The sequence below is a fragment of the Magnolia sinica genome, chromosome 15, assembly GCF_029962835.1.
Source record: "Magnolia sinica isolate HGM2019 chromosome 15, MsV1, whole genome shotgun sequence".
NCBI lineage: Eukaryota > Viridiplantae > Streptophyta > Magnoliopsida > Magnoliales > Magnoliaceae > Magnolia > Magnolia sinica.
In genome coordinates this window covers 64,419,344-64,446,028 of record NC_080587.1, presented here as the reverse complement: position 1 = coordinate 64,446,028, position 26,685 = coordinate 64,419,344, and the positions used below count along the sequence as shown (strand labels likewise).

General features: G+C 41.0%; 1 protein-coding gene across 1 annotated transcript; it reads left to right on the top strand.

Annotated features, from left to right (window-relative positions):
• Positions 1–262: 262 nt before the first annotated feature.
• LOC131227607 (NADH dehydrogenase [ubiquinone] iron-sulfur protein 1, mitochondrial) lies at positions 263–25,768 on the top strand. Its single transcript, XM_058223410.1, has 5 exons — positions 263–766; positions 856–1,102; positions 5,737–6,031; positions 8,033–8,407; positions 24,577–25,768. Exons 1-5 carry the CDS (start codon positions 334–336, stop codon positions 25,477–25,479), a joined length of 2,253 nt encoding a protein of 750 aa, XP_058079393.1. The 5' UTR covers positions 263–333; the 3' UTR covers positions 25,480–25,768.
• The last annotated feature ends 917 nt before the right edge of the window (positions 25,769–26,685 follow it).

Sequence of the window (26,685 nt, the reverse complement as noted above, 5' to 3'; positions counted from 1 at the left end):
AATGAGCTGGAAAAATAGGTGGATGGCATGGATGATGACAAATACATCGTGGTCGGCCCACAGAGTTTACCTATAGCATGCTAGTAATATCTCAGTACACAATCCGAGTCCGCTTTAACCATGATTCACACCCTCCCGGCAACACCTGATGAATGGCTCTGATCTTGCACACGTGCCAACTTGGCACGTGTGTCGCCAATAGCTTCCCTCTCCTTTGAAGAAAAATTCCTTCTTACTCCCACACCCCTCCCGCAGTAGGAAAAAAAGCACACCCACCTTCCAAAGCTCACTCTCCCATTTCCATCCCTTCGGAGAGAGAGAGAGAGAGAGATAATGGGTTTCGGCCTTCGAGCTCTCCGAGCTTCCAAAACCCTCTACTCATCTTCTAGAATCTTCTCTTTCCAAAACCCTAACTCTATCTTCCTCCGCTCCATCTCCTCCACCCCCGACCTCCAAATCCCAGATTCCTCCGCCGCAGAGGCCGCAGATCCCGCCCCTCTCCCACCGCCGCCCAAGCCCCCCGTCGCCGGCGCTCGGTTCCACTTACCGACCCCTGACGATGCCATCGAGGTCACCGTCGATGGATTCCCCGTCAAGATCCCCAAGGGCTTCACCGTCCTTCAGGCCTGCGAGGTCGCCGGCGTCGACATCCCCCGCTTCTGCTACCACTCCCGCCTCTCCATTGCCGGCAACTGCCGCATGTGCCTCGTTGAGGTTGAGAAATCCCCCAAGCCTGTCGCGTCCTGCGCCATGCCCGCACTTCCCGGTCCGTGGCCTGCCTACTCTTTCAATTTCCAAAAGTTCCGTTTTTTTTTTTTGAAAATTTTTAGAATTTTAAAATCTGGGGTTTTTTAGGCATGAAAATCAAGACTGATACGCCAATAGCTAAGAAGGCGAGGGAAGGTGTGATGGAGTTCCTATTGATGAACCATCCACTGGATTGCCCAATATGCGATCAGGGCGGGGAGTGCGATCTGCAGGACCAGTCAATGGCATTCGGATCGGACCGTGGGAGGTTTACAGAGATGAAGAGGTCGGTTGTGGATAAGAATCTGGGGCCATTGGTGAAGACGGTTATGACTCGTTGTATCCAATGCACAAGGTCAGAATTGCACATCCATTTTCTTTTCTTTTGTCGTCATTTTATGAATCTGTCTACATGTATCGATGAATTGCATGGTCCTGCTCATCAGCAAACATGGTGCGACCAACTGTTCGATTGTTTGACAACGTTCCATTGCATGTGGACCCTTGTATTTAGAGGGCATTGATTGAAGGCTGAGGATCACCCTATCTGGAAGACGTTGGCTTCATTTCTCACCCATGGTGAGGCCTATCAGATCAATGGGTTCAATCACTGGACCATGGGCCTGTATGCATGCAATCCTACTTGCCAGCCCATGGTCCGTCTGTTGATGAGCAGGACTATAATTTGCTATATGTAATTGTGTACCTGTAATGGATACTTTGGTCCCGCTGAAATATTTTGCTTGAATCTTCTTCTCCGTTTGTGTCTTCTTGGATCAATGTCTAGTTGCCTGGATAGGAAAATCCTTCGTATGCTCACAATGATTGGTCAAGGGCCCATGTAGACCCCTCTCATTGCAATCTCATGTTCCCAAATTACCCCTGTTGGCAGAGTGTTGGCTTACTATTACATGCTGAAGGATACTGATTTTCCTATGTGTGCAGCTTGGCTTCATTATTAGTCCTTGACGGTTATTTAGATGATTGCAACTGCTAAGAGTTAAAACACAGTGAATTTGGAGTTGGCACAAAGAGTACTGTATACAACGGAAGAAATTTTTTAGCACTTCTATAGTTCCGTTATTTTTTTGCTCTGCACATGGTTGTCAAAACTCTATGATTTTCAATTTATGATTTTAAGTCGAATCTTGGGCAAAACAATTTGAATCTCATGTTGAATCCCTTTTTGGAAGAACCCTGCAATTTTATGATTTTGAATCCTATGATTTATGGTTCAACTTTTGATTTACTACTCAAGTTATACTTGTTCTCTCTTTTTTATTTTCTTAATTTTTGCCTTTTGTTTTATTTTTTTAAATTGCTGGCTTGAAGAATCTTTTAAAATGGGTCTTTTATATATATATATATATACACTCTTTGTAAGAGACTAAAGGATGGATATTCTGTTCAAACTTAGTTGTGGATTTTTTAAACCTCTGAAATGGTTGAGACACCAGATCGATCTATGACTTTTTAGGAATGTTTTTATGGTTGCAATCATGTTGACCTATATTTATTGAGGTGCTGATGGTTAGGATTTGACTTCCGGTTCAAGACCTACACTTTTCTTATTTCTTGTAGTGGGATTTTGGATGTAGGCCCGAGGCCCACTGTAGAGCCCACCATGTACTGAATTGTGGGCTGTTTGTTGCTAGCTTTGGGGCTTAAATGTCATAGATCACATTTACTATTTTTGGAAATGGGGGGTGTCTAAATCTTTGGAGTTGTTGTTATCTTAAATAAATTAGGTTTATTTGTCTTAAAAAAGGTTGATTTGAAATCATTCTATTAGTTGGGAGACCTTCATTAAGTATTCATGGGTTTTGTCTTTTGGGTGGTGTAGGAAGTGTGGCATTCCAGATATTCTGATTTTTCTAAGTTTTCTTAAATGTTTGTAAGAGAAGAAGTTCCAGTTTTAATAAAGTTGTTTATTTCTCTCTATTCTAAATTCTTGTGAGTGTAGTATTCGTTGATTCTTGTTATTCATGTATCGAAACCTCATTGATTTGATATGATCAAAACCATGATAATTTTCATACTCAAGCAAAAAAGAAGTGTTTATAATTTCCAACGATACCTTGAAATCTATCTAGTCCAAAATGACCCAGTCTTCCATAGGCTACCTCACCCCACCTACCATTTTCTCACACCATCATCCATCTAAAACCTGTATTACTTTCCCAAGGAAGCAGTTTGCCAACTCTGGTATCTTATAGAAGCATACACCATTGGTGCCATTCTTAATGTTCTGCGACATCCAAGCATGGAGCCACGTCAACATGGCAAGGTAAAGCTACTTTTATTCGGACTCATGGATTGTCATGTTAATGGCAAAACGATCACAGACATTCTTGCTGAAGTTCTTACATGGCCCTTCGTAGATCCCTATTGTTCTCTTGATCAAGATTCTACTGATTGACTGTCTGCTCAATTTCTTTGAAAGAAACAACCTCGGTTATATTGAACCCCAGTCTCTGCCCTTTGTCACCATCTTTGATAACTCCAGCAAAAGTGACAGTGATTGACGAATCATATAGGCCAACCCAGTCGACTCAGCCCAAATCAAGACTGTTGCATCCGAATGACCTTCCAGAAACAAAAATGCTGTTACCATTTGCCGTTTGTGTCAGCAAAACATTGTAGCACCGACCACTGTTCATGTTACTGTAGCAGAATAGTAATTATTATTGAAAATAATATTTGCGAAACTGTTTGCTTTTTCGTCCATGAATACTTGATGAAGATTTCCAAACTATTAGATTGATTTAAAATCAACCTAATTTATTTAAGATAACAACAACCCCAAAGATTTGGCCTACAATAGTAAAAACAAATCTACAAAATAACTCCAAAATCTTCAACCATATCTGCTACATCCAATGTTGTCAAATCGCATATGCCATTGTATGCGATCAGCATATGTTGTTCGCATATGCAATCGCACAATCGCATATGCCATGGCATATTTTTTATAAAATAATAAAAAATTTAAAAATGAAAAAAAAATTTAAAAATGAAAAAATCTAAAAAAAAAGAAAAAACTTGCCTAATTAGTACACATGATTGGATTGAGTTATTTTACTTATTTCATTATAGTTTGAGTGTTTCATTAAGTTATATATTTAATTACTTATATTATATTATATAAATTTTAACAAAACAATCAAGCTACATTAAAAGAGAACTAATTATTAAAAACTTCGAGCAAAGAAATTTTACTGATAAATGGATAACTTGAAACAACTTACAAGTTATAACTTATAGCTTAATTTACAAAAAGCAAGCACAACTTATAAAATACAAAAAATAAACATACTTGAAGTAATTGTAGAGAGATTAGAGTAAGAGAGAGAGAGAGTAATAAATTTAGAGCTTTGGAGTAGAGAATAGTGAAAACGGAGGGGATATGAGTGCCTATTTATAGGCAAAAGTTCTCCAAATTGAAAAAATAAAAAATAAAAAAATTGCTTCCACTCTGATTATTAGGAAATATGCGATCGCATATGCAGTATGCGATCGCATATTTATTGCATATAAAAGTATGCCATGGCATGCTTGCCAGGATCGCATATGCCATGATGATGGCATATGCGATTCAATCCACAGTATGCGATATACGATCGCATTTGATAACAATGGCTACATCACATCTCCAAAGTCTACAAATTTTTTTTAAAATATAATCTATGATATTTAGGACCCATGTCTACTAAAAAATAGTCCACAATTCAGCACATGCTAGTATAGTGGGACTCACACACACACACACACACACACACATATATATAGAACAACTCAAACCTATATTTTAAAACCCTAGAAGAGTGATTCTTCTTGACCCCCATTCATGTGACTCCTTGGGGTTCATTGTAAAAGCGATTCCACATAGTTATCTCTATTATCTTCAGTTCCTTATTTTCATGCTATTGATCGATCAATTGGAGAAGTTGGATTTTAATTTCCAATAACTTCCAACCAGCCTCTCTTGAGCACGGTATAAACACTTCCTCTAGAATAGTGAGAAGGTGCGTGAAAGACTCGAACTCGTCGTTGTAGAGATTCCTTCTAAATTGATAATTTGATATTTTCAAGTCACCTCTTTCCCTCCCCTGTAAAGCAACAATTAACTGTAATTCCAAAGAGGTGATGCGAGGAGGTATCAACACACCAGAGATTCTTAATAAAAAGATTTTGCCCTATTTCCGATTCCATATTCATTCCTTCCATGAATATACTGTCCACTTTTAGAATGGTTTGCTAGGTTCATGAGGCTTTGTTGCTAGGACGAGGTTGAGGGTTGGGTATTTAGTTGTTCTCATTCTCTTCTATTTTTGAAGGTTGGGTATTTATTTTCCCTGTGACCATCAGTCAAATTGTCATGATCTTTCTGCTTAATTATCTTTTTTTTTTTTGGAAAGATGATGATATTTTTATCAAAAAAGCACTAGAAAGGCGAGAAAGAATACAATGACATGACAAGAACTAACCTATCCACCAAATTACATAGGCAAAAAGCACATTTTCTCCCCACTATTACAGCAGCCCCATTCTAGAACTAAATCTCAAATCCTCCCTGCGATATGCTCATATAGTTGTGGCTAACATTACGGAAGCACCTTCCGTTTCTCTTCTCCCAAATCACCCAAAGACCCACCAACAAACAAAGCAACCATGAGGCCTTCTTTTCCTTTCCTACTTCCGTACTATGCCAGGCCATTAGCAAGTCGCCAATAGAACTCAGCATGACCCAAGAGACGTTGAAACTGGAGAAATCTGAACGTCGATCTGGACTTATCTGAGAGACTGGTAAGAGATCAAAATCTGAATGTGGATTTGGACTTATCTTTTAAGTGGGGTTACTGAACTAACAGTGTACTGTATAAAAGATTTGCTTAGTTATGAGTAGAATAGCAGCAGTTCCATATTTGTTGCTGGATAATGTGATGCTTACCTGAGCGTTTAACAAGAAGCAGATGTTTCCTTCAACAGGTGTGTCAGGTTTGCTACTGAGGTTGCTGGGGTGCAGGACCTTGGAATGTTAGGTCGTGGCAGTGGAGAGGAAATTGGCACATATGTTGAGAAACTTATGACAAGTGAACTTTCTGGAAATGTGATCGATATCTGTCCCGTCGGAGCTCTCACATCAAAACCTTTTGCATTCAAAGCAAGAAACTGGGAGTTGAAGGGTACGGAGACCATTGATGTTACGGATGCTGTTGGATCAAACATAAGAATTGATAGTCGGGGTCCAGAAGTTATGCGCATCCTTCCACGGTTGAATGAGGTTAACTTCTTTTGCCAGCATTTCCACGCTATATTTTTCTTTCCTTTTTTTTTTTTTCCCATGTCAACTTACTTCTTTCCCTTAAGATTTGCTTGCTTGTTTGTATCTCACAATTTAATCTCTTCTATCAATTGTTGAATTTCATTGATCAAGGAAGAGAAAATTGCTGCAGTTCTGGGACCACCATTCTTTCATGTCGTTATGGGTATGCTTTATAAATTAAATATGAGTGAGAAGCTATACAAGTGAGCTGAATCGACATGTGCAGTGCCATGGGAAAGGACTTTTTGAATCTTGGGTCTAGTTGCTTTGCTTTCTTTCCCTTTGGACCAAGCTCTATTCCTTTTAAAGGGTGTTCCTGCCTTTCCCATGCAATAGTTATTTTATATAATGTTGGTGTTGGCATGCCTTTTGAAAGGAAGTGGTTGATATGCGACCTGTTTTTCATTTTTGGAGGTTTCATATTTTTAGGTGCAGGTTAGGATTTCTCCATCAATAGTTCATATTTTGGTGCAAATTCAGTCGTTGAATATGCAGTTCTTGCAGGTGTCAACAAAAAAGTTCTTTTTATTGCCAAACTTAGTTTCACGATCCTTCTAACTAGGAGCTGCTCCCATTTCAAAGCATTCTTTGGAGTCACACTCCCACCTCTGCAATCTTGGCTGTTTATACTCGCCAACATTTTAAGACAGACGCTTCCTTCTCCGGCATCTGAATATGTGACTGCTTCACTTCACGCTTCATGCAGTGAGCAATATTTTGGTATAAATGACACATTCTCACCTATAAAAAAGATATGTTTGGTTTAGTTGCATGCTTTCTCAGGAGTGGAGTTCAGCCCATAATGGTTTTGGAGGGATGTATGTGGTAGAATTTTATTATATTTAGCTTATTTTTACAGGTCTATTTTCATTCTTTTATCAATAGGCTGACGTTGAAATTCCCCATGCATTTTGGTTTGAGGCTTGCTTTGATGATCAAAAAGATGTTTTTAATTTACAGGTCTATTTTCATTCTTTTATCAATAGGCTAACATTGAAATTCCCCATGCATTCTGGTTTGAGGCTTGCTTTGATGATCAAATAGATGTTTTTAATTTGAGAGCATATTAAACCTTGTTCTAGGGTCAAATTCTATCAAATTTGAATTAAACTCAGTACGAGAGTTCACAGATTTACTGGAATGACAAAGGAGACATTAAATTGAAGATAACCAGATAATTGTGCAATGTTTTGTTTAGCAAGAAATTGAAGGATGTAGAAATTGCCTATGAATAATTAATGGGGGTTACTTTTTGAGACTTGCTTCAAGGTGGAGGATAGTAGGATATGGAAGGGGTTGGCATTTGGCATGTTCATGGTGGGTTATGTAGATGTCGGCCTCTTTGGGTGCTGTTTATTATTATTTTTCTCTAGGTTTAGTCGTGGACTTCTTGAAGTGATTATGGTTCTTATTACATGATCATATTTCTCAACTTTCAGAGCCCATTGTTCTATTTCGAGCAGATGCAGTTACAATTTTCATTACCTTGAACTGTCATTATGAAATATGATACTGTGACATGGAAATCATAGAAGCGACCCTGCAGATTTTGCTTGTGAACTTTCATGGTGCTGCTAGATCCAACTAATCTGTTAATATCTGGAACTGAAAATTTTCCCCTTTGGCTGACGTTAGGGCGTATTTACCAAGGTATTCCATAACGGTAACAGTGGCCATAATGGCCACTGCCGTTACCGTTATGATACGGGCTGTTACAAATTTTTTTTTGGAAAAACCTATTTGGGCCTGTAATGGGATGTTACGGGTCAATTTTTCTGTAATGGCCATTTCAATCCCGTAATGCATAATGGTTACCGTCGCTAATGTTAACAGCCGTTACATAACCGTTTTGGAACACCTTGGTATTTATCCTTTGGGCTACCTTTCAATCAAATTTCTTATTAATAAAAAGATTCAGATAAGGTTATTTCCTCACTATGCTTGTCCTGATCTTTGCAGGAGATTAACGAGGAGTGGATATCAGACAAAACACGTTTCTTTTATGACGGCCTCAAGAGACAGAGGTTAAATGACCCAATGATTCGAGGTCCTGATGGACGATTTAAGGCTGTTAGCTGGCGTGACGCCCTTGCTGTGGTTGCGGAGGTTGTGAATCAAGTTAAACCTGAGGAAATTGTTGGAGTTGCTGGTCAGCTGTCCGACGCTGAATCTATGATGGCACTAAAAGATTTCTTGAACAAAATGGGGTCGAATAATGTGTGGTGTGAAGGGAACGGCATGCATCCTCAAGCCGATTTCCGTTCAAGTTACCTTTTGAATACTACTATTGCAGGTCTCGAGAAGGCAGATGTTTTCCTTTTGATTGGTACCCAGGTATCATACTGACATCTTTTCTGTTTTCCTGTTGTCACATCCAACTCTTAATCCTTCGATTACATCCAACTGTTTAGGAATATCCTACAACATGATACGTTTGTGTTTAGATGCAGTAATTAGCTCCTGCTTTGAAAATTTATTCATGGTATGCATCTTTGTTGTTCTGCTGGTATGTACTGTTTGTCAATAAACTTTAGAGATATTTTTGTGATCATAATCCAAAGGTATACATGTTACAACGAAATTTGACTTTCGGCTTGTTGCATGACCTAGGTCATTGAACATAGGGATATCCATTCCTTCACAAAAATCCTAGAAATGTGTGTGTGCGGTTTTTTTTTTTTTTCGAAGACTAAGAGTTATTTATTATTAGAAGAAAGGGATAGATAACTACTAGAGGGGAAGGGAGTCTCTGAAAGTGAAACTTTGGATATCTATTCCCTTCTTAGCATGATCATCAGCTGCATCATTAAGCTCTCTGCAAATATTTGCATAAAAGAAACTACTGAGATAGTTTCCTTCATCTGTTTGATTTCATCAATCCATCCATCCACCACGACAATCACCATGGGAAATCGTCCAAAGACTTCATCAATCTAATTACATTAGCTGAGTCACCTTCAATGATGGTGTTCATGCCTGCTAAGATGACCAGTTCCTTAATCCCTTGCTATACAACTTCCTTTATCCTTTGCTATAGAGCCCATGCCTTGGACTTAGACGAATCTACAGTCCCAATTCGGCCAACAAAAGCACAACACACTACCTCGTTATCTCGAACAACACCCCAACTGCCAGTAGGCGGGTTACCTTTGGAGCTCCCATCAAAATTGAGCTTCCCCTTACCAGTTGAAGGAAGCTACCACACGGGTCAGATCGAAGAGTGGGAACACCTGTTACTAATAACTTTCAGCAAGCCTCTTCGTATATCTGAAGCCCATGATTTCATCCAGCTTCCACTTACCATTTGAAGAATTGCCAGGCATGTCATTATCTGACATTGCCCATGATAGTATCTTCTCTCTAACTCCATCGCAAATCCTAGAGTCCTAGACAGACTTTCCAAGTGGTTACTAAATGTCCAATTATTTGTTTCTTGCCATAGCGATCACTAGATGGCTGGGAGTGCCAACCGTCACAAAATTTTCCCTCTTATATCTGAAGCCAATGTCCCAAGCTTCCAACAGTCTTGCAACCATGCTTGGTATTGTCCAAGCTGCCTTGAAGAGGCCCATAATCTCCTCCGTCTGAATACACATGAAACAAGTGTTGAAAATAATTATTCTCCTAGTTTGAAGGTAGCCTAGAGCAAGAATTTTATTGTGACCCACCATCCATTAAAAGGCCTCAACTCTCGGTATACAAAACCTTCCATAGAGATCAAGTAGGAGTATCCTGCCAGCTATCCCTAATAATGTGCCTATAAAGAGTGAACAGAGAATAAACCGAGAGATTCCCATATCCAAATCTTCTTATCCCTACCTGCCAAGGTTATGCAGACATCTCCCAAAATGGCAAGAAGGTCCATCAAGAGAGGGATTTCGCTATCGTGCTGCCACCATCTTTGTAGAAACATCTATTGGCCATGATACCCTTCACAGCTGCTAACATGTAAAGATGCTGAAAATAATGGAAATATGGGGATTCTGGTCTCATACGCCAAGCATCCTCCCAAAAGTGAATAGAGGCGCTAGTGCTAGTCTTGTATCTGATACCTTCCAAGATGTATGAAAACATTTTTTGGATTGATTTTCAAACTCCCAAGATAGATTTTGGGGACCTGATATGGATTTCCCACCCATGGTTACTAGAACCATACTTGTCATTAGTTACCTATTTCCGAAGGCAGTCACCATCACTGGGAAAGGCCACAACCATTTACCCAAAAGCGCCAAATTCATAGGTTTCAATCTTCTGATTCCTAGGACCCCTGATACTTTGATTTACCAACCTCATTCCAGTTAACTGGATGATATTTTCGTTCTTGTCCTTCATCACAGAAAGTGCTTCTGAATCTTCTCCTTTTTATAAATAATGCTAGCTGGGCAATGAAACAGAGACATGAAGGTGAAGTAGACTGACATTGTTGCTGAAGGTGGACTTCATGAGGGCCAATCTTTGCCCAGAGGAAGATGCTAACTTTGCTAGGTGGTTAGTCTTCTGTCCATTGTCTTAGTCATTGGATTCCAAAGTCATTTGCTCAATTTGCTGATATAGAATTGAAGGTCCAAACTGGTGAATTGATAGAATGATGCAGGACAAATAACCTTTTGCTCTAAAAGCTCACTGTTAGAGTATGGCGAATTAATCCCTTTATCTCATAGCCCAGGCCCCAAATCCATAGGTTAGGTCCTCAGCAATCCTCTTCGTGGGCCCCAAGTCCATGGGTTCTGCCCTCTCGTGGGCCCCAAATCCATGGGTTCTGCCTAACACGAGCCACTCGCCTCACACGGGCCCTAAATCCATGGGTTATGTGGGCCACTCACCCCGAGTGTGCCCATGAATCCCATAGGCCAGCCCACTCGAGCCCGGTGTGAAAATGCCCCCGCATGAATCACCCTCGGTGAGGAGTCTCGAACACGAGACCTCCCGCTCTGATACCAATTTGATGCAGGACAATTAACCACTTGCTCTAAAAGCTCGAACTGTTAGAGCATAGCGAATTAATCCTTTTATCTTATTGCCCAAGCCCCAAATCCATGGGTAAGGTCCTCGGCCGAACCCTCCTCATGGGCCCCAAGTCCATGGGCTCCGCCCTCTTGTGGGCTCCAAATCCATGGGTTCCGCCTAACACGAGCCACCCACCTCACATGGCCCCAAAATCCATGGGTTATGCAGGCCACCCACCTTGAGTGTGCCCTTGGATTCCACAAGTCACCCTACCCGAGCCTGGTGTGAAAATGCCCCTGCATTATATAACCAGCTGTACATGCTGGAAAAGTAGCAATATCGATGCCCAATGACTCATCCGTTCTAACCCCAAGAACATCAGACTCGTGTCAACTGATCTACTGCCCATTGGCAGCTTCACACCATCTTAGGATAACTTTGAGATTGAGGGCATGCTCATGAGATGGTTTGCGGAGGAGAAGAGCATCGTCCACAAACTATATAATCCTTGAATTTCCAATCTTGAAATCATCAATAAGCCCTTCCTCATTTGCTTTTTGTTGGGACAACATTCATTTCATGTGAGTTGATGGTTTCCATTATTATGTTGTAGGATTTGGTGGCTAAGCACATGGTGATTCAATAGGGCTTGGTTATCAGGATGTTCTGGTCAAACATGTAGGGCTTGTTTGGGAGCGTGGATTTGGAACCCCCTAGATTCGGAACCCCCAGGATTGGAAGCCTCCTGGATTGGCAATCCTCCTAGTGTGTTTGGCACCTTGGAGTGTGAATCAACTTTAATTCAAAAATACCCATGCATGGTATATTTATAGGGGTTTGAATTTAATTACTAAATCAACTTTAATATCCCTAATTAGTGAGATATATAATTTTTGACACTATGGTTGTGATAAGCTCACTGAAATATATGCTTTGCTTGAAAATGATGAAATTCCAAGTCTCGGATGGACCGCAAGCACAAGATCATGTCTGAGTGACTAACCAACGATTTTTAATCGTTGATTAATATGGACAATGTTTGGACGGTGTTGATCATCATTGTGGGCCATGTGCCCAATAGAATGATAGTGTACGGTGACACACATGTTACACCTGCAACTATTGAAATGATTTTAGGTGTAATCCAAGCTCTCACCATGGATTGCAAACCCCCTCAAAGAGGGGATTAGAAACCCCTTGGATTTGAAACCCCCAGTTACTTTATGCTGCCAAACAACCAAGGGGATTGGAAACCCCCTCCAATCCATAGTGCCAAACAACCCCGTAGGTTTGTTGGACGATAGATTTTTTTTTTTTTTTTTTTTGGTGTGCTGGTCTGAATAGGAAATACGCGAAGATTTATTTTTGCTTGTAGTTTTTCAAGGTGGCTCAAGAAGTCTGTTCTTCGCCTTTTGCACTTCACACACCATGTATCTTTTAGCAAGATATGTCATTTTATCAAAAGAAGAAGAAGAAGAAGGAGGAAGGGGGGGGGGGGGAGGATCAAAAGAAACATGCCCATTGAAATACACCACTAAAGCAAAGAGAAAAGGGCACCTGCCAAAGCACACAGCCCAAACACCACAGCCTGGTCAATACTGCATCTTAGCACAGGCTAACCACAGTCAACTCTACACACCTGCACCCTGCTTAGCAAGAGTCTGCCTCAGAATTGGCATCCCTAGACTAGCCTTAAATGAAACGCTGATCTATCCGCTAATATCTCTGAGCTGCTTTGATAATATCTGCATCTGCAAGTCTTCATGGATATGCACTGCCATCAGCCCAAGAGATTGCATTTGATGGATCTCCTTTGACTGTAGGCGGAAGGAGCCTGAAACAGACCTGTCTTTAACACTTGAAGAAGGGCCGTAGCTTAGTTGCAGGATCCTTCTAACTATGTGGCGCTCCTGCTTAGAATTGTGCTTAGGACGCTAGTACATATTTCTGCTCCTGCTTCCTGCCCGTCTATACCTTTTTACAATTGAAACAAATGCTTCCCTGCTCCTGCTCCTGCTCCTGCACTTGTATTTGTTGTTGCTCAGCTTCACGCTTTGTGCAATCATAGGTGATAGGCTCAGCTTCGTTAGAATCAGTGATTCTGATTGGGCCACTAAACATAGTTGCATACCACCCTCTAGAGTCACGAATCAGCCCATCTATTCCGCCTGGCCTTTGATTTCCAATTGAAAAGCCATCAAGGAAGTGTGCAGCCAGACTTGTATGGGAGGGGCTGGGATCAAAGATCTAAAAGTTATGAATCAAGCTCTCCTTGGTAAGTGGATATGGAGACTTGGATCAGAAAGCGGGAATATGTGGAATCGTATTATCAAGGGCAAATACGACAGTTCGCAAAATGGTTGGTGGACTAAAGACGGAGCCACGGGTACTGCTTCAAGCATTTGGAAAGGCATATCGAAAATGAAAAAGACCGTTATTACTAATATCGGTTTCGCGTTGGGTAATGGGAAGAGAATCCGTTTCTGGTTGGATCCTTGGTTAGGAAGTCAGCCGCTGAAAGACAAGTTCCCTCATATTTTCAGCCTCTCGCCTGTCAGAGATATTTTGGTAGCTAACAGTTGCACTATCACTGAAGGTAAACCTGTTTGGAATATTAAATGCCATAGCAATTTGAACGACTGGGAAATCGATGAGTATTCAGAGATGATGCTATACATCCATGCTTCTGTCCCGGTGCTTTCTGAAAAGGACTCCATTGTTTGGAATTTAGAAAAATCCAGCATCTTCTCAGTTCAATCCCTGTACAATTTTCTTATCAATAGCAATTCTGCCACTGCTGAGGATACTCTTCATTTTTGCTGGAAATACCCCATGCCTCCTAAGTTGTCGGCTTTTGCTTGGCTCGTCTGTAAAAAGAAGATTCTTACTGTTGAGAACCTCAGGAAAAGAGGTATGGCTTTAACAAACATCTGCCTATGTTGTATGCGGGACGAGGAATCTCTCGACCATCTGTTGCTTCACTGCCCCTTCATCTCAGAAATCTGGTCGGATCTCCTTTCGCGTTTCAACATGTCTTGGGTTTTTCCCAATTCGGTCGATATGCTGCTCTGTACGTGGAATGGGGTGGAATGTGGCAACTATATTGAATGTGGCAACTATATTACTCGTGGCTATTCTAGCAATCTGGTGGTCAGTTTGGGAAGAAAGAAACGGGAGATGCTTTACAGGTTTTTCCAGTTCGGCTCAGGTGGTTGCTTGCAGGGCCAAGTGCAACATAATTGAGTGGGCCTCCATTGATGACAAACTAAAAGATTGCGATCTCCTGTTCTTGGGGACTTAGCTCTTTTTGGGTTCCATCTGTTTCTGCCCTTCTCTGTCTTGGTCGTTATGGTTTTTTGAGGCTGCTCTGTTTTTCTGTTTGTGTTCCTTTCCTGTTTTCTTTTCTTTGTCGCTGTCTGCTTCCTCGGCAGACTTTTTGTTTCTTTTTTTCTTGTGTGCTCTTTCTTTTCGTTTTTTAATGGAAATGCGTTATCTCTCAAAAAAAAAAAAAATCGGTTTATACACTCCCAGTTGAGCAGGCACCATGTTGCGACCTCTTTCCGCAGAATTAACCCACAAACCATGACTTATCTATTTTCCTTTTTAATATATTCCCAAGAAACTGCTGAACTAGGGATAAATAAGGGCCCAGCTCCTCACATGACAAACCACTTGAGCAACAGAGGAAGATGTAGAACATACGAGCATTGCACTCTAGCCATATGCATCACACCATGGCAAAATGTCAGAGACTGCCATGTTCAACTGCACCCTATCGCATGGGCCCACGCAGACAAAACCCAGCAGGAAAATAACTCCTGCACAGACTTGGGGAAGACCCACCTCATTTTGAATCTAGATAAGATGGACCTCCAAATACCTAATGCTATGGGACAGTGCAATAGCAGGTGACTGACAGACTCCTCAATGGTGCAAAACACTGGCATCTGTTGGCCAAGGCCCACCCTCTGTTCTTTAGGTCATCACAAGGATCTTATTGCTAGTTGCTAACCCCCTGAGAGCTCTGATTTTAAGGGTAACCTGACCCTTCCAAATCCTTAAACAGCAGCATTTAGAGAACTGTCGCCAGCAAGATATGTGAATGGCCTTTAAGAAAAAAGAGAAAAGAAAAGAAAAGAAAAAAAGATTGTTAATGAACCTGTCGAAAATACAGTGTTGGAAGATACAGTGTTGGTCCAACTTCCAAATCCTGCGCCCCTGAATGCGGAATATACACCGAGTTGGAATGCGCAGAAGCTGGGTCACCTCACCAATCGCCTCTTCTGTGAGGTTCTGCCCAAAAAAGGGAACAACATAAGACGCCCGTCTTGCCGCAGAAAATACTGTCCGATGGAGATTCCCTCGGACCTGGCTAAAGAACACAGCTTTACGAACTTTTCTGCAAGGGGCACCTCACTGCACCAAGAGGTCCATATGAGGAGCTGCTTAGTGAAGATATTCAGTGGGCAGTTATCCATTCATTGTAACAGCTTGGTTGCAATCATGGAAAGTGCTGCTTGTATATGGGTGATATGGTGTGAAAAAAAAAATGATGACATCCTTATGGTAAAGCATCATGGGATTTTTACTGCAAAATTCCTTGTAAATTTGCATTTTACCAAACAATGTTCGGAGGAAACGAAATTCCAGGGAGATACTTTTTGAGGGGTGAAAGTACCAAAGTGCCCTCATTAATTTTTTTTTTTTTTCCTCTTTAAAAGGTAGTGAATTCGAGAATTGTGGAGCCCATGCGGTATGTGTATAACATCCAATACATCTAACATGTGAAATCCACCTACATCTCTATTTGGAAGTTTTTGAGTGGTGTATGTTAGTTTCTATGGTTTGGTCCATCTTTGGATACACCAGATTTTTTGTCCTTCTTGTAGCCCTGGTTTGGTGCATCTGTTGGACGGGTTGGATGTCAGACATATACCTCATGGGCCCCACAATTCTCAATTTACCACCTTTTTAAGGAAAAAGAAAACTAAAATGAGGGTGTTTAGTTAATTTTCTTCCCAAAAATCACTTTCGATTCATCACTTTTTTAAGGAACAAGAACACTAAAATGACGGTGTTTAGGTGATTTTCTCCCTGAAAATCACTTCACAGTTCAGTTTGTGTAGGCATTATTGGGTAAAATCTGGATTTCTGAGGAATTTTTTGGTAAAATTTCCAAACATCATTACAAGGAGGCTTTAAAGGAAATCAGAATGGCTGTGGGCGAAGCAGAATGACAACCTACCTGGAAAGCATTTTTTATTTCCTGACAGGTAACAACCTACCTGGAAAGTTGTTTGTTGCATCTTAGATGTTTTCGTAGTATAATAAATATGGATAATCCATTTCCTACTTGGGATGGTTTGGATTATCATACTATAGAGATTTTTAAGAGGGGCAATCGGAATTGGGCACCACATCATGGGCAATCCAAATCATAGACTGAACCTTTTCTAGTATAATCTGTATGGACCATCCATTTTATAGCCTCTGACAGTTGGTTGGGATCATCCGATCAAATTGACTTTTGGACTTTATACACACACACACACATTGACAATATTATTAAAACTGCTGAAAGCATAAAATACAAATGTACAACACAATTATGGCAACTGCCAAGAAACTGGAAAATGGCTCACAACATTTGAAGCCGAGCCCATCCCATAACCTGGAATTTGGCCCTACTAAAAACGATTACATCTGACCTTTTTCTATTTCTGAAACACTGATTGTTCCTTCCTCGCTAAAGACACCATATTCCCACTAGCATACTCAATCTCCAGATTGTTGTCCCCCCCTTCCCGTCTCCACCACCGTGCCAAGATAAAAGAAAAGATTCTATTAAGCATGGAAGCTGCCATTCCACTTTAAAAAGCTGGAAAAAAATCATTCCAAACTTCTCTCACAAAAGAGCAATGGCTGAAAAGATGATCCATCAATTCTGCATCTTGGTAACAAAGAAGGCAAACGTTCTGAAGACAGAAATTCCTTTTACAAAGATTGTCAACAGTGAGTACCTTATTGCTCGCCACTAACCAAACAAAAGCTGCCACCTTTAACGGAGAGCCATAGTCCCATACAAAATTTGTCAGACATTTCCCTTCACCTATAAAGTCACCATTTAGCATCCTATAGAGAGACTTCACTGAGTAGATGCCTAATTTTTCTTTGAACCATTGAAGCGAGTCCATGTTTGCTATTGACGGAGAATCCTTATCTAGACTTCGGAGTAACCGAACCAATTCCTCAATTTCTTCATTGACAAGATTTCTTCTACACTGGGGATGCCCAAATTACTTCCTCTCCTCTCATAGAAAAACAACAAGCCACCCTTAATCCTTCCTTCGTTGATATCCGAAGCTAAACTTGGGAAATCGTCAAATAATTTGGAGTCCCCCAACCATTTGTCCTCCCAAAATCTAATATTTTTTCCACCCCCAACTGAAAACCTATCCCTTCCCATACCTGATTCTTTAGAGCTGTCACCGACTTCCACAAGTATTGAGGCATGTAAAGCGATGATGATTTGGTCCAACACCCCCCTTAATTGACTCCATATTTCCTAACTATCACCTCCCTCCCCCTAGCATCTGCTTCTACCCCAAACCTCCATTCCCATTTCCCTAACAATGCAAGATTCATCTTCTCTAAAGACCCCAAAGCCTGCTTCTCCTTGGTCAACCGGTTTGCACACCTCCTCCTATTTCAAAAGATGAAATTTATGCTTCTCTCTTGTATTGTTCCACATAAAGTCCTGCCTATATATATATATATATATATATATATAGAGCAGCCATTTTCCTAGTGATTGGGATGGCTGGAATCACCCACTCAAAGTGGTTTGTGAGAGAGACGGCAATCAAAGTTAGGATGTATGATGGGTGGCTTGTATCCATGATTGGATTTTTATATTATAGTGGACCATCTATTTCGGTTACCTTGATTGGATGGTTTGGATCATCCAAGTTCTCATGTTTCTTAAGTACATGAGAAATTAATGTAAATCTCTATTCCAAAATAAAACTTTATAAGACCAACCAAACAACAAAACTGGAAAATCGTTATTTTTTGACAATGCACATGAGATATTCGCTTTCTTGTCCAAGGGAATGCATAAGGCCTTGGAAAACAACGAGGCAGAGCTTGGAAATATTGCACCAAATGTCTTCCCAAAACTTAATTTTTGGCACCATTCTTGATCTCTAAGGTCAAACCTCCCATAAAAGCACCAACCTCGTGCTCCATCCATCACTTTCCAAATCCTAAATATCTGTTCTACGTTTATGTAGAAGGGCAACATCCAGCTTCCTTAACCTCATTTTTGCAAGTGATGACCCACTTCCGTAGGCTGTTCCCCTCTCAGCCAAACCGCCGATGCATTTCACAGTATTCAAGTCTTAAATACCTACTCCATTGTGTGCTGGAGGTGATGCATCATTTAGCAATTGCTCTATTGTCACAAATAGTGCAAAAAAATGTTGTTCCCTGTCCTTCAACCCTCACACATATGATATCATGAAGAAGACCCTCATATTTAAAAATGTTACCTGACATCTACAAGTAGGTGCGCCCATTTGGCAAACTTCACAATGATTTGGATGATCATTGATTCTTTAGTCTATGTAATCATCATCCTGGAGGAAGAAGATACTGCATGAAACTATATTAATGGCCAGAATTTGCCTTCTTTGTTGTATCTTGTAAACTAAGGTTAGACATGAGAAAAACTGAAAAAATGCTGACTTCATTGATCAAATATAAAATTTATGATAAAACTGACTGATCTTTAGTACGATAATTGAAGAGAAAACTATAATTAAAAAAACATGTGCCAACCAGGATGTTGGGTCTTATAGCTTTTAGGAATGGATGATCTCTTGTCACCTTTTCCCTTTTGGTTGCTTTGTCCTTTCCTTAGCTGCTCTTTCTTTATAAAATTTACTTATCATTCAAAGCAATAGTAGTAGTAGTAGTAGTTGTTGTTGTTGTAATAATAATAATAATAAGGGATTTTTCCATATGGCCGCCTGCCTTTTGGGCTATGGACCGAAAAATCTCCTATTTTAAACCATTTCCCAAAACCCCGCCTACCTATTCCACATACGGTCCTGGAACCGCTTACACTAACAGATCCTTAGCAAATGGGGCCATTAACTGCGGAAAAGTCAGTCCTGCTGCTGGATGACCACATATATCACCGATTTGCCCCATCTCATGGTTTTACGTTTGGCAAATCATAGTCCTGCCCCCCATTTTAGCCGGCATGCTAATTGCATGTAGAGAACGTCTTTGCTTGAGGAGAAACATCACGGTCTATGCATTTTGGTGGGGGCCCATCGAAATGTGACCTTAGATCATTCTATGGTTTCATCTGTCGACAAATCAAATGGCTAGGATCATTTGTTGCAACTCATGCTCGCACACACATGGGAACATCTCACACGTGTGTAAGATCACCAAGGCTCATCTCTCCGTCATCATTGTTTAGATTGCATGCATCTAAATTCAGGCAAATATGATCATAATGTGGCCCACAATTGTACACATATTGTGAACCATTAGTGGCATTCTCTTGATCATTTCTCTATTTTGGATAGGTGGGGTCCACATGATATTTATATAGGCTTGGTCTGTTATATGAAGCATCAACGTTATTGGGTTCGCATAGCCCCACGAATGTTTCAATGGTGGGCGTTCAATCCCCACTGTTTCCGGTCGTGTGGCCCACTTGAGCTTTAGATCTGCCTTATTTTTGTGCCTATGCCCTAAAATGAGCTGGCAAAACAGATGGATCAGGTGAATTTCTCACAAAACTCTTGTGGCCCCATGAATGTTTCAATGATGGGCGTTCAATCCTCACTGTCCTGTTGTGTGGCCCACTTGAGCTTTGGGTCTGCCTCATTTTTTGGCCTATGCCCTAAAATGAGATGGCAAAACAGATGAATGGGGTGGATTTCTCCCAAACATCATGGTATGGGCAACCTTTGCCCCTGTGGAGTTAAGTCTACTAACCTCTCTAAATAGGCTTGCCACCCAAGAACTATTGATTGACGTGCGACCCTAACCCTTGACCACACGTGGGGCCCGCCTTGATGTTTGTGACAAATCCGCCGCATCCATTTGTCTTGCCTACCCATTCTCCCTCTCTCTCTCTCTCACAAAAAAAAAAAAGAAAAAAAAAGAAAAAAAAAGAAAAAGAAAAGGAATCTTTTCAGTACTTGCAAGTACTCAAATTAAACCTCCCAAAACTCCTAAAATATCAGTATCCCCAACTCCTAGAACAACCCTTTATATGGATCCTAATGACGCTCTAGAATCTCAATGAAATCTTACACTAGGATTTTAACTCTTATGTGAGCTAATATCAGTCTAATCCATCCAAAATAGGATTCTAAATATCAACAATGAACCTAGAAGATTTAGACAAATTGTAATGGCCTAAAAATAGCATGTGTAGATTCATAGAATCACCCCCCAGGATCTTTAGAGAAGCAGCAAAACCAGCAACCAAAATTCTCGAAAATAGCAATTGTAGTCCCAGAAATTCAGCCCCAGAAAATAGAAGAAAGCGATCCAAATTCAACACAGGTGGGCCTTTGGCCTGTATCATGTAATCCTACACATCAGCTTGGTAAAACTTCTACTAGAGTCCACTGACCACAGTTTATCCTTGCACTTTGTGCAACCCAAAAGCTTCTGTTGTGTCTTCAATTTCCTTCCCAGTCCTTCAATTGTTTGCTCCAATCTTCATGTCACTTTTGATTTATCCACATCTGCCTCACTGCAACCTTAATTGATTCCTGCTTATTTACCCATCATTTTTATCCCTTTTTTTTTTTTTTTTTTGTAGATCTGATTTCCAATCCTTCCATCAACTCTCCATTCATGAAATTAAAAAAGAAAAACCATCTTTCATCTTTATGTCCCGCGATCTATTCGTTGATTTTTCATTTGAATCCCTATCCAACCACTGACTCTGCCCATCCAGCCACCAGTTCATCTATAGATTACACTGCAAATCTGTTGATCAGTGGATTCCTTAACTGATCCATCGGTGGATTCATCAGTTGATCCATACGTGGATCCCATTAATGGATCCAACAATGGATGTTTTGTGTTCATCATCTTGGATCTAATAATGGATTTTTTGTGTTCATCGTCTTGGATCAAGACGCTTTCTCCAGACTGCTTTTCCTTTTCAAGAGGTTTAGATTCCGCAATAGTAGTGTATTTTGCTATGATTTGTGAAAACAGCATGAGATCCATCTGATATCTATTGTGGAATTCAGTGGTGGATTGGAGCCATTCATTTGTGTTTGTCAATAGTGGTAGTATCTTTGTCACCATCTGATTAACTTGTCTGCGTCATCCTAGAGAGCTGTATGATGTTCCATGATGAGTTGGCCTCTCCAAATAACAGAATTAATGCATATCTGTCGTATGGAGTGGTAGAACATGGATAAGGACTGTTGTAAAGGACGTGAAACTGTAAGGAGCATAGGAATGACTGCTTCTCATAGACCTCACAACAAGAACAAGTAATTGAATGGGCACGTATTTAATTATGTATCAACTGTTTAGGAACCTTGATATCATAATCATATGATTCACTCAGGATATGAATCCATATGATCTATGACACCATGGGTGTATGATTCAAATCTTACACCCAAGTCGCTTTTCTTATATAGTCGTACAGTTATCGTGGGAATACTATTGAATCGTATGATTATCGTATCGACGTGTATGATAATCATGATCATGTAAAACATGTAAAAGGCCTGGCCCTATTAAGAATTCCTTGTTTCTGTCTTTATAGAGAGAGATTGAGCGGCTTTATTGAGATTAGAAGAAAATTGTACAAAGGCTTCTAACTCTGTGAATTGAGATAGTTCCAATTATGAAGTCATTTGCCCTGCACCCACTCTCTAAGCATATGCTTCAACAAGAATTGCATCAGGGTAAATTGATACAATAGAAATCTCTGGTAACATGCCCATGGGATTTCTATTGGACCAAGTCATTTTGGGGCAAGGGGATCATTTTATCAGTTAGGAGGAGCCATGCAAGATGAAAGTCTCATGCACGGTTTTGGATGTGAGAGAATATAGTGTTTCCCATCGTTTCTATGGTTTTAAACAGTGAGATCCTCTCTATACATCGAAGCCCCTTCCCTAATTTAATAATTGACATGGTCAAACCCGGGTGTAGCTATGTCACGTGAAGTCAAGTGAAGAACCTTTTCTCTCTTATGGGTAGGGTATGCTATTCTATTCTAGTTCATGGTTTTCTGGAAGATTTGAAGAATTTAGTGGGAGGGAGGGAGGGAGGGAGGGAGGGGAACCCATAATGAAATAAATAAATAAATAATAAAATCAAGATAATATCATTTTATTTGGTCAAAAGAATCGAATGCCACTTGCCCAATGTGCTTATATACTAGAAAGGTACAAAAGAACACAATTATTAAAGGACTCTTGTATGTTTCCCAAAGTAAATTTCTGGAGGGAGGGATGGACTATAATTGGGATGAAATCGGGGCTGGGATTAAGAACTGACTTATGGACCAGGATTAAGTTAGGCTCAAGGAATTGGGAGATGGGGGTGTGGCTAGGGTTTCAGTGCAGAAAAGGGTTGGGGTTTAGTTTGTGGATGGGAGTGGTTCAATTAGGGACTAGGGTTTGGGCTGAGAATTTTTGTCTTGTTTTATTTTTTATTTTTATTTATTTTTATGGTTTTGTTTTTGAAGATTAAGCAAAATTTAGATAATACAAAGAGAATTACGCAATAGGAGAGAATCTTCAATCATAAGAGGTCGAAGCTTTCATTTCTTTTTAGCAAGATTGTCCACATGGGAGAAGGATAATGATAATTTACGTTAGGGTCAGGGTTGAAGATGGGAGACATATTTGCGTAGAAATTTTCTAGTCCCCGAGAGAATTGCTCTAATACCAAAATTTATGGAATAAGGGGTGGAAATTCAGCCCAACTTGAAAAGAATTTGAATCTGATACTTGCGTACCAGTTTTGAAGTAATTGTGGCGGAAATTCTCCCCAATAAACTCCACATGATAGCAAAAGTTGAAAAAAGGAAACTCGTCATTTCCTTAATAATTTCTTCTCCCCAATGAGCTACTCAGGAAAGAAGCCATGCCAGCTCTCACTGCATGTGCTGAATGGGTGTCTTTGTGCGAGAATCAGGGCTGTTCATCAGATGAGACACTGTTTGTGATGTGATGTGAAAACCAGGACAACCTTGTCATCAAGTGGGCCACAGGTGTATGTTGCATGTATGCCGCTGATCAATCTTTGTTACCTGTCCCTTTTTCATCATTCTTTGGTCCATTCTACTGATTAGTTTTGAGCCATGCCACATTTGCAATGTGGCCCACCTGATGAATGGTCCAGATCTTGTGCAAAGCTGACACATTTGCACTTGTAGGGAGAGTAGAATTAATATGGTTACTGTTGTGAGCAGTAGCTGTGCACTTAAGTCATAATGCCTAGGCACAAGAAATGGGCAAATATGGAATTATAGAGCACTGTATTAACAGATTTCGATGTTGGGGGCTGGGGGGTCCTTGTAGGGTTTTTTTCTGGCAGCTAAATGAAGAGAAGGGTTTCTGATCCTAGTCGTTCACAAGGGGTGTTTGGTAATGTTCCCTAATTTTCAAGGACTGTTGAAAATTTTCTAGGGCATCACACTACTAGTAAGGATAGAACTAGGGCATGATACCACCAGTTTTGGGGGCATTACACTCCACAATCTTCACTCATCATAAGTTCGCATAAAAGATGTCTTTAATCATAAAACTATATCCATCAAAATATTCATGTATCAAGTCATGTCTTTGTAGCCCTTTGTTCATGAACTTATTAAATAAGAGAACTGATCACCTACATTCACAAACTTACTAATTAAGAGAACTGATCACCTACATTAACGAACTTATTAAGAGAACTGATCACCTACAACTGGTCACAAGCTGACTCAACTACAACCCATTGTTACAAGCATTTTGCTCTTGAAAATTTTCTAAAATGTTCAAGGGCTAAAGTGGAAAAAGAAAAATTCAAATACATAAAAAATGGGTGGTACCATACTACTGGATACGGTGATTAGTTCTCCTTAGCTAAAATCTAACAGGTTTCTTCCTAGAGAGAGAGAGAGGAAACAAATTACTTGCAAAAGAAAACTGAAAATTGCGATTAGCCCATGAATGTGTATGGATGAATAGTGGACGTTACACTTGTGAATAACCCGATCCTGTGGGGGTCCATAATCTGATCTGATGCTCACCAATCTGATCTGATCCCCTGTAGGGACCATCAATTTGATTGCTGGTTGGCAGATTTTTAGTAATCGGGTGCATGGATGCATCTAGTTAGGAATTACTTGTAACTTGCATATAGATCCATCTTCTATTTTCTTTTATTTGGTTTTCTGTTCTGTTTGCTTGGTTAGGTATGTGCGGCAGGCAACACTGACAGGCATCTGCAGGCTGATTGTTATTATGTTGCCTAATTTTATTGGATCTTTGACAAAATGACAGCCAAGAGTGGAAGCTCCTATGGTGAATGCGAGAATCCACAAGACAGTTCGTGCAACCAAAGCGAAGGTTGCCTACATCGGCCCTCCAACTGATTTCAACTATGACCACCAGCATCTTGGCACGGGCCCACAAACCTTACTAGAGATTGCAGAGGGTCGCCACCCTTTATGTTCGGCCCTCTCAGCTGCGAAAAACCCAGCCATCATTGTTGGCGCTGGAATCTTTGAACGCAAGGACAAAGATGCCATCTTTGCAGCCGTTGAGACCATAGCCAAGCAAGGAAATGTTGTGAGGCCTGACTGGAATGGCCTCAACGTCCTTCTTCTCAATGCTGCCCAAGCGGCCTCCCTTGACCTTGGCCTTGTGCCTGAATCTCCCAACAGCATCGAGTCTGCCAAGTTCTTATATCTCATGGGTGCTGATGACACAGACTTGGAAAAGCTGCCTGGTGATGCATTTGTGGTCTATCAAGGACACCATGGTGACCGTGGCGTCTACCGTGCCAACGTCATATTCCCTGCGTCAGCCTTCAGCGAGAAAGAAGGAACCTACGTGAACACGGAAGGGTGCACCCAACGGTCAATGCCGGCCGTTCCTACTGTTGGTGATGCAAGGGATGACTGGAAGATAATCCGGGCCCTATCAGAGGTGGCCGGGATCCGTCTGCCCTATGACACCCTTGGGGCTGTTCGGGCCCGCATCCGGCAAGTAGCGCCGAACCTATTGCACACAGATGAGAGGGAGCCAGCTACCATTTCCTTGGAACTGAAGCCAGAGGTCTCCCAAAAGATCAGCACAGAGGCCTTTGGCACTGCAGTGGAGAATTTCTACATGACGGATTCGATCACTCGGGCATCGAAGATAATGGCGCAGTGCAGCGCGTCCTTGTCCAAGAATAAGTGAGTGCCTGCGGCTGCCATTCACCAAAATAAGATTGAATTTTATTCAATCTTAGAAGACCTAATTGTGAAAAACAAAAAGAATCAACCATATTTGGAGATGCTTGTGCTTATTTAAAAGCGGTAAGCTTGAATTCCAGGCAGCAATTGTCATTTGGGGTATTTGTTTGTTTTTGTAGGAATTGTACTTGAATGGCTGTTTTGGGATATTTTTGTGAATTTTTCAGATGTTGAGATGGAGATATTTCTATCCTTCATTACTCAAATAAATCCCGTTCTCTTTCCTACTGTAATTTGGACTCCCCCCCCCCACAGCCACTCTCTCTCTCTCTCTCTCTCTCTCTCTCATTGGTAGCACGTCTCATCTCTGCTGAGGCAGTAAAGACTTCTATTACTTGTGTAATGCAGCTTTCTTTCTGGCCAAGTGATAACTGTATGATGTAGGCGGGCATGCGAATGGAAGTGTAATGGAAACGAATTGGCAGTAATGCACTTTCAAAGTGCATGTGTGGCTGGCCCGTGTGATGATCTGGCCGATCTTGGATGAAAGCGGATTGCCCGTACGACGAGACCCAAGATCTGTGGGCCCCACCATGATGCATGCATTTTATCCATACTGTCCATCCATTTTGCCAGCTCATTATATGACATCTCAAAAATGAGGCAGATCCAAAGCTCAAGTGGAACACACCACAGGAAATGGTGGGGATGATGAGGCTCACCATTAAAACCTTCCGAGGGCCCACCGTGATGTTTATCTGCCATGCAACCTGTTCATAAGGTCAGGCTGAACTGGATGAAATGGCCACACTGACCTGGGTGAGGGTAAACACAAACAAGAGCCTGATTCAGAGCTTGTGGCCCTTGATCCAAAACTTCTGTGGCCTCCAAGATATTTTCAACGTAGGTTGTTCAATCCCCACTGTTTCCTGTGGTGTGGCTTACTTGATCTTTGGATTTGCTTATTTTTTGTTTTTTGAGGGGGTACATTTCGTTGGGCCCCATAGAGTTTGGGTGAGGGGACATCATGAATAAATGACATACATTGTGTTGGGCCCTGTAGAGTTTGGACCATTTTATGTTTGATGAGGGTGGTGCCCTCAGGAGTACGTAACGCATGGAGGGACGTCTCCATCTCTTATTACATTCCCAAGTGAGGGAGGTCTCCTTCTCATATTGGGTTTCTCAGTATGCGAAGCTTTGTTTCCTT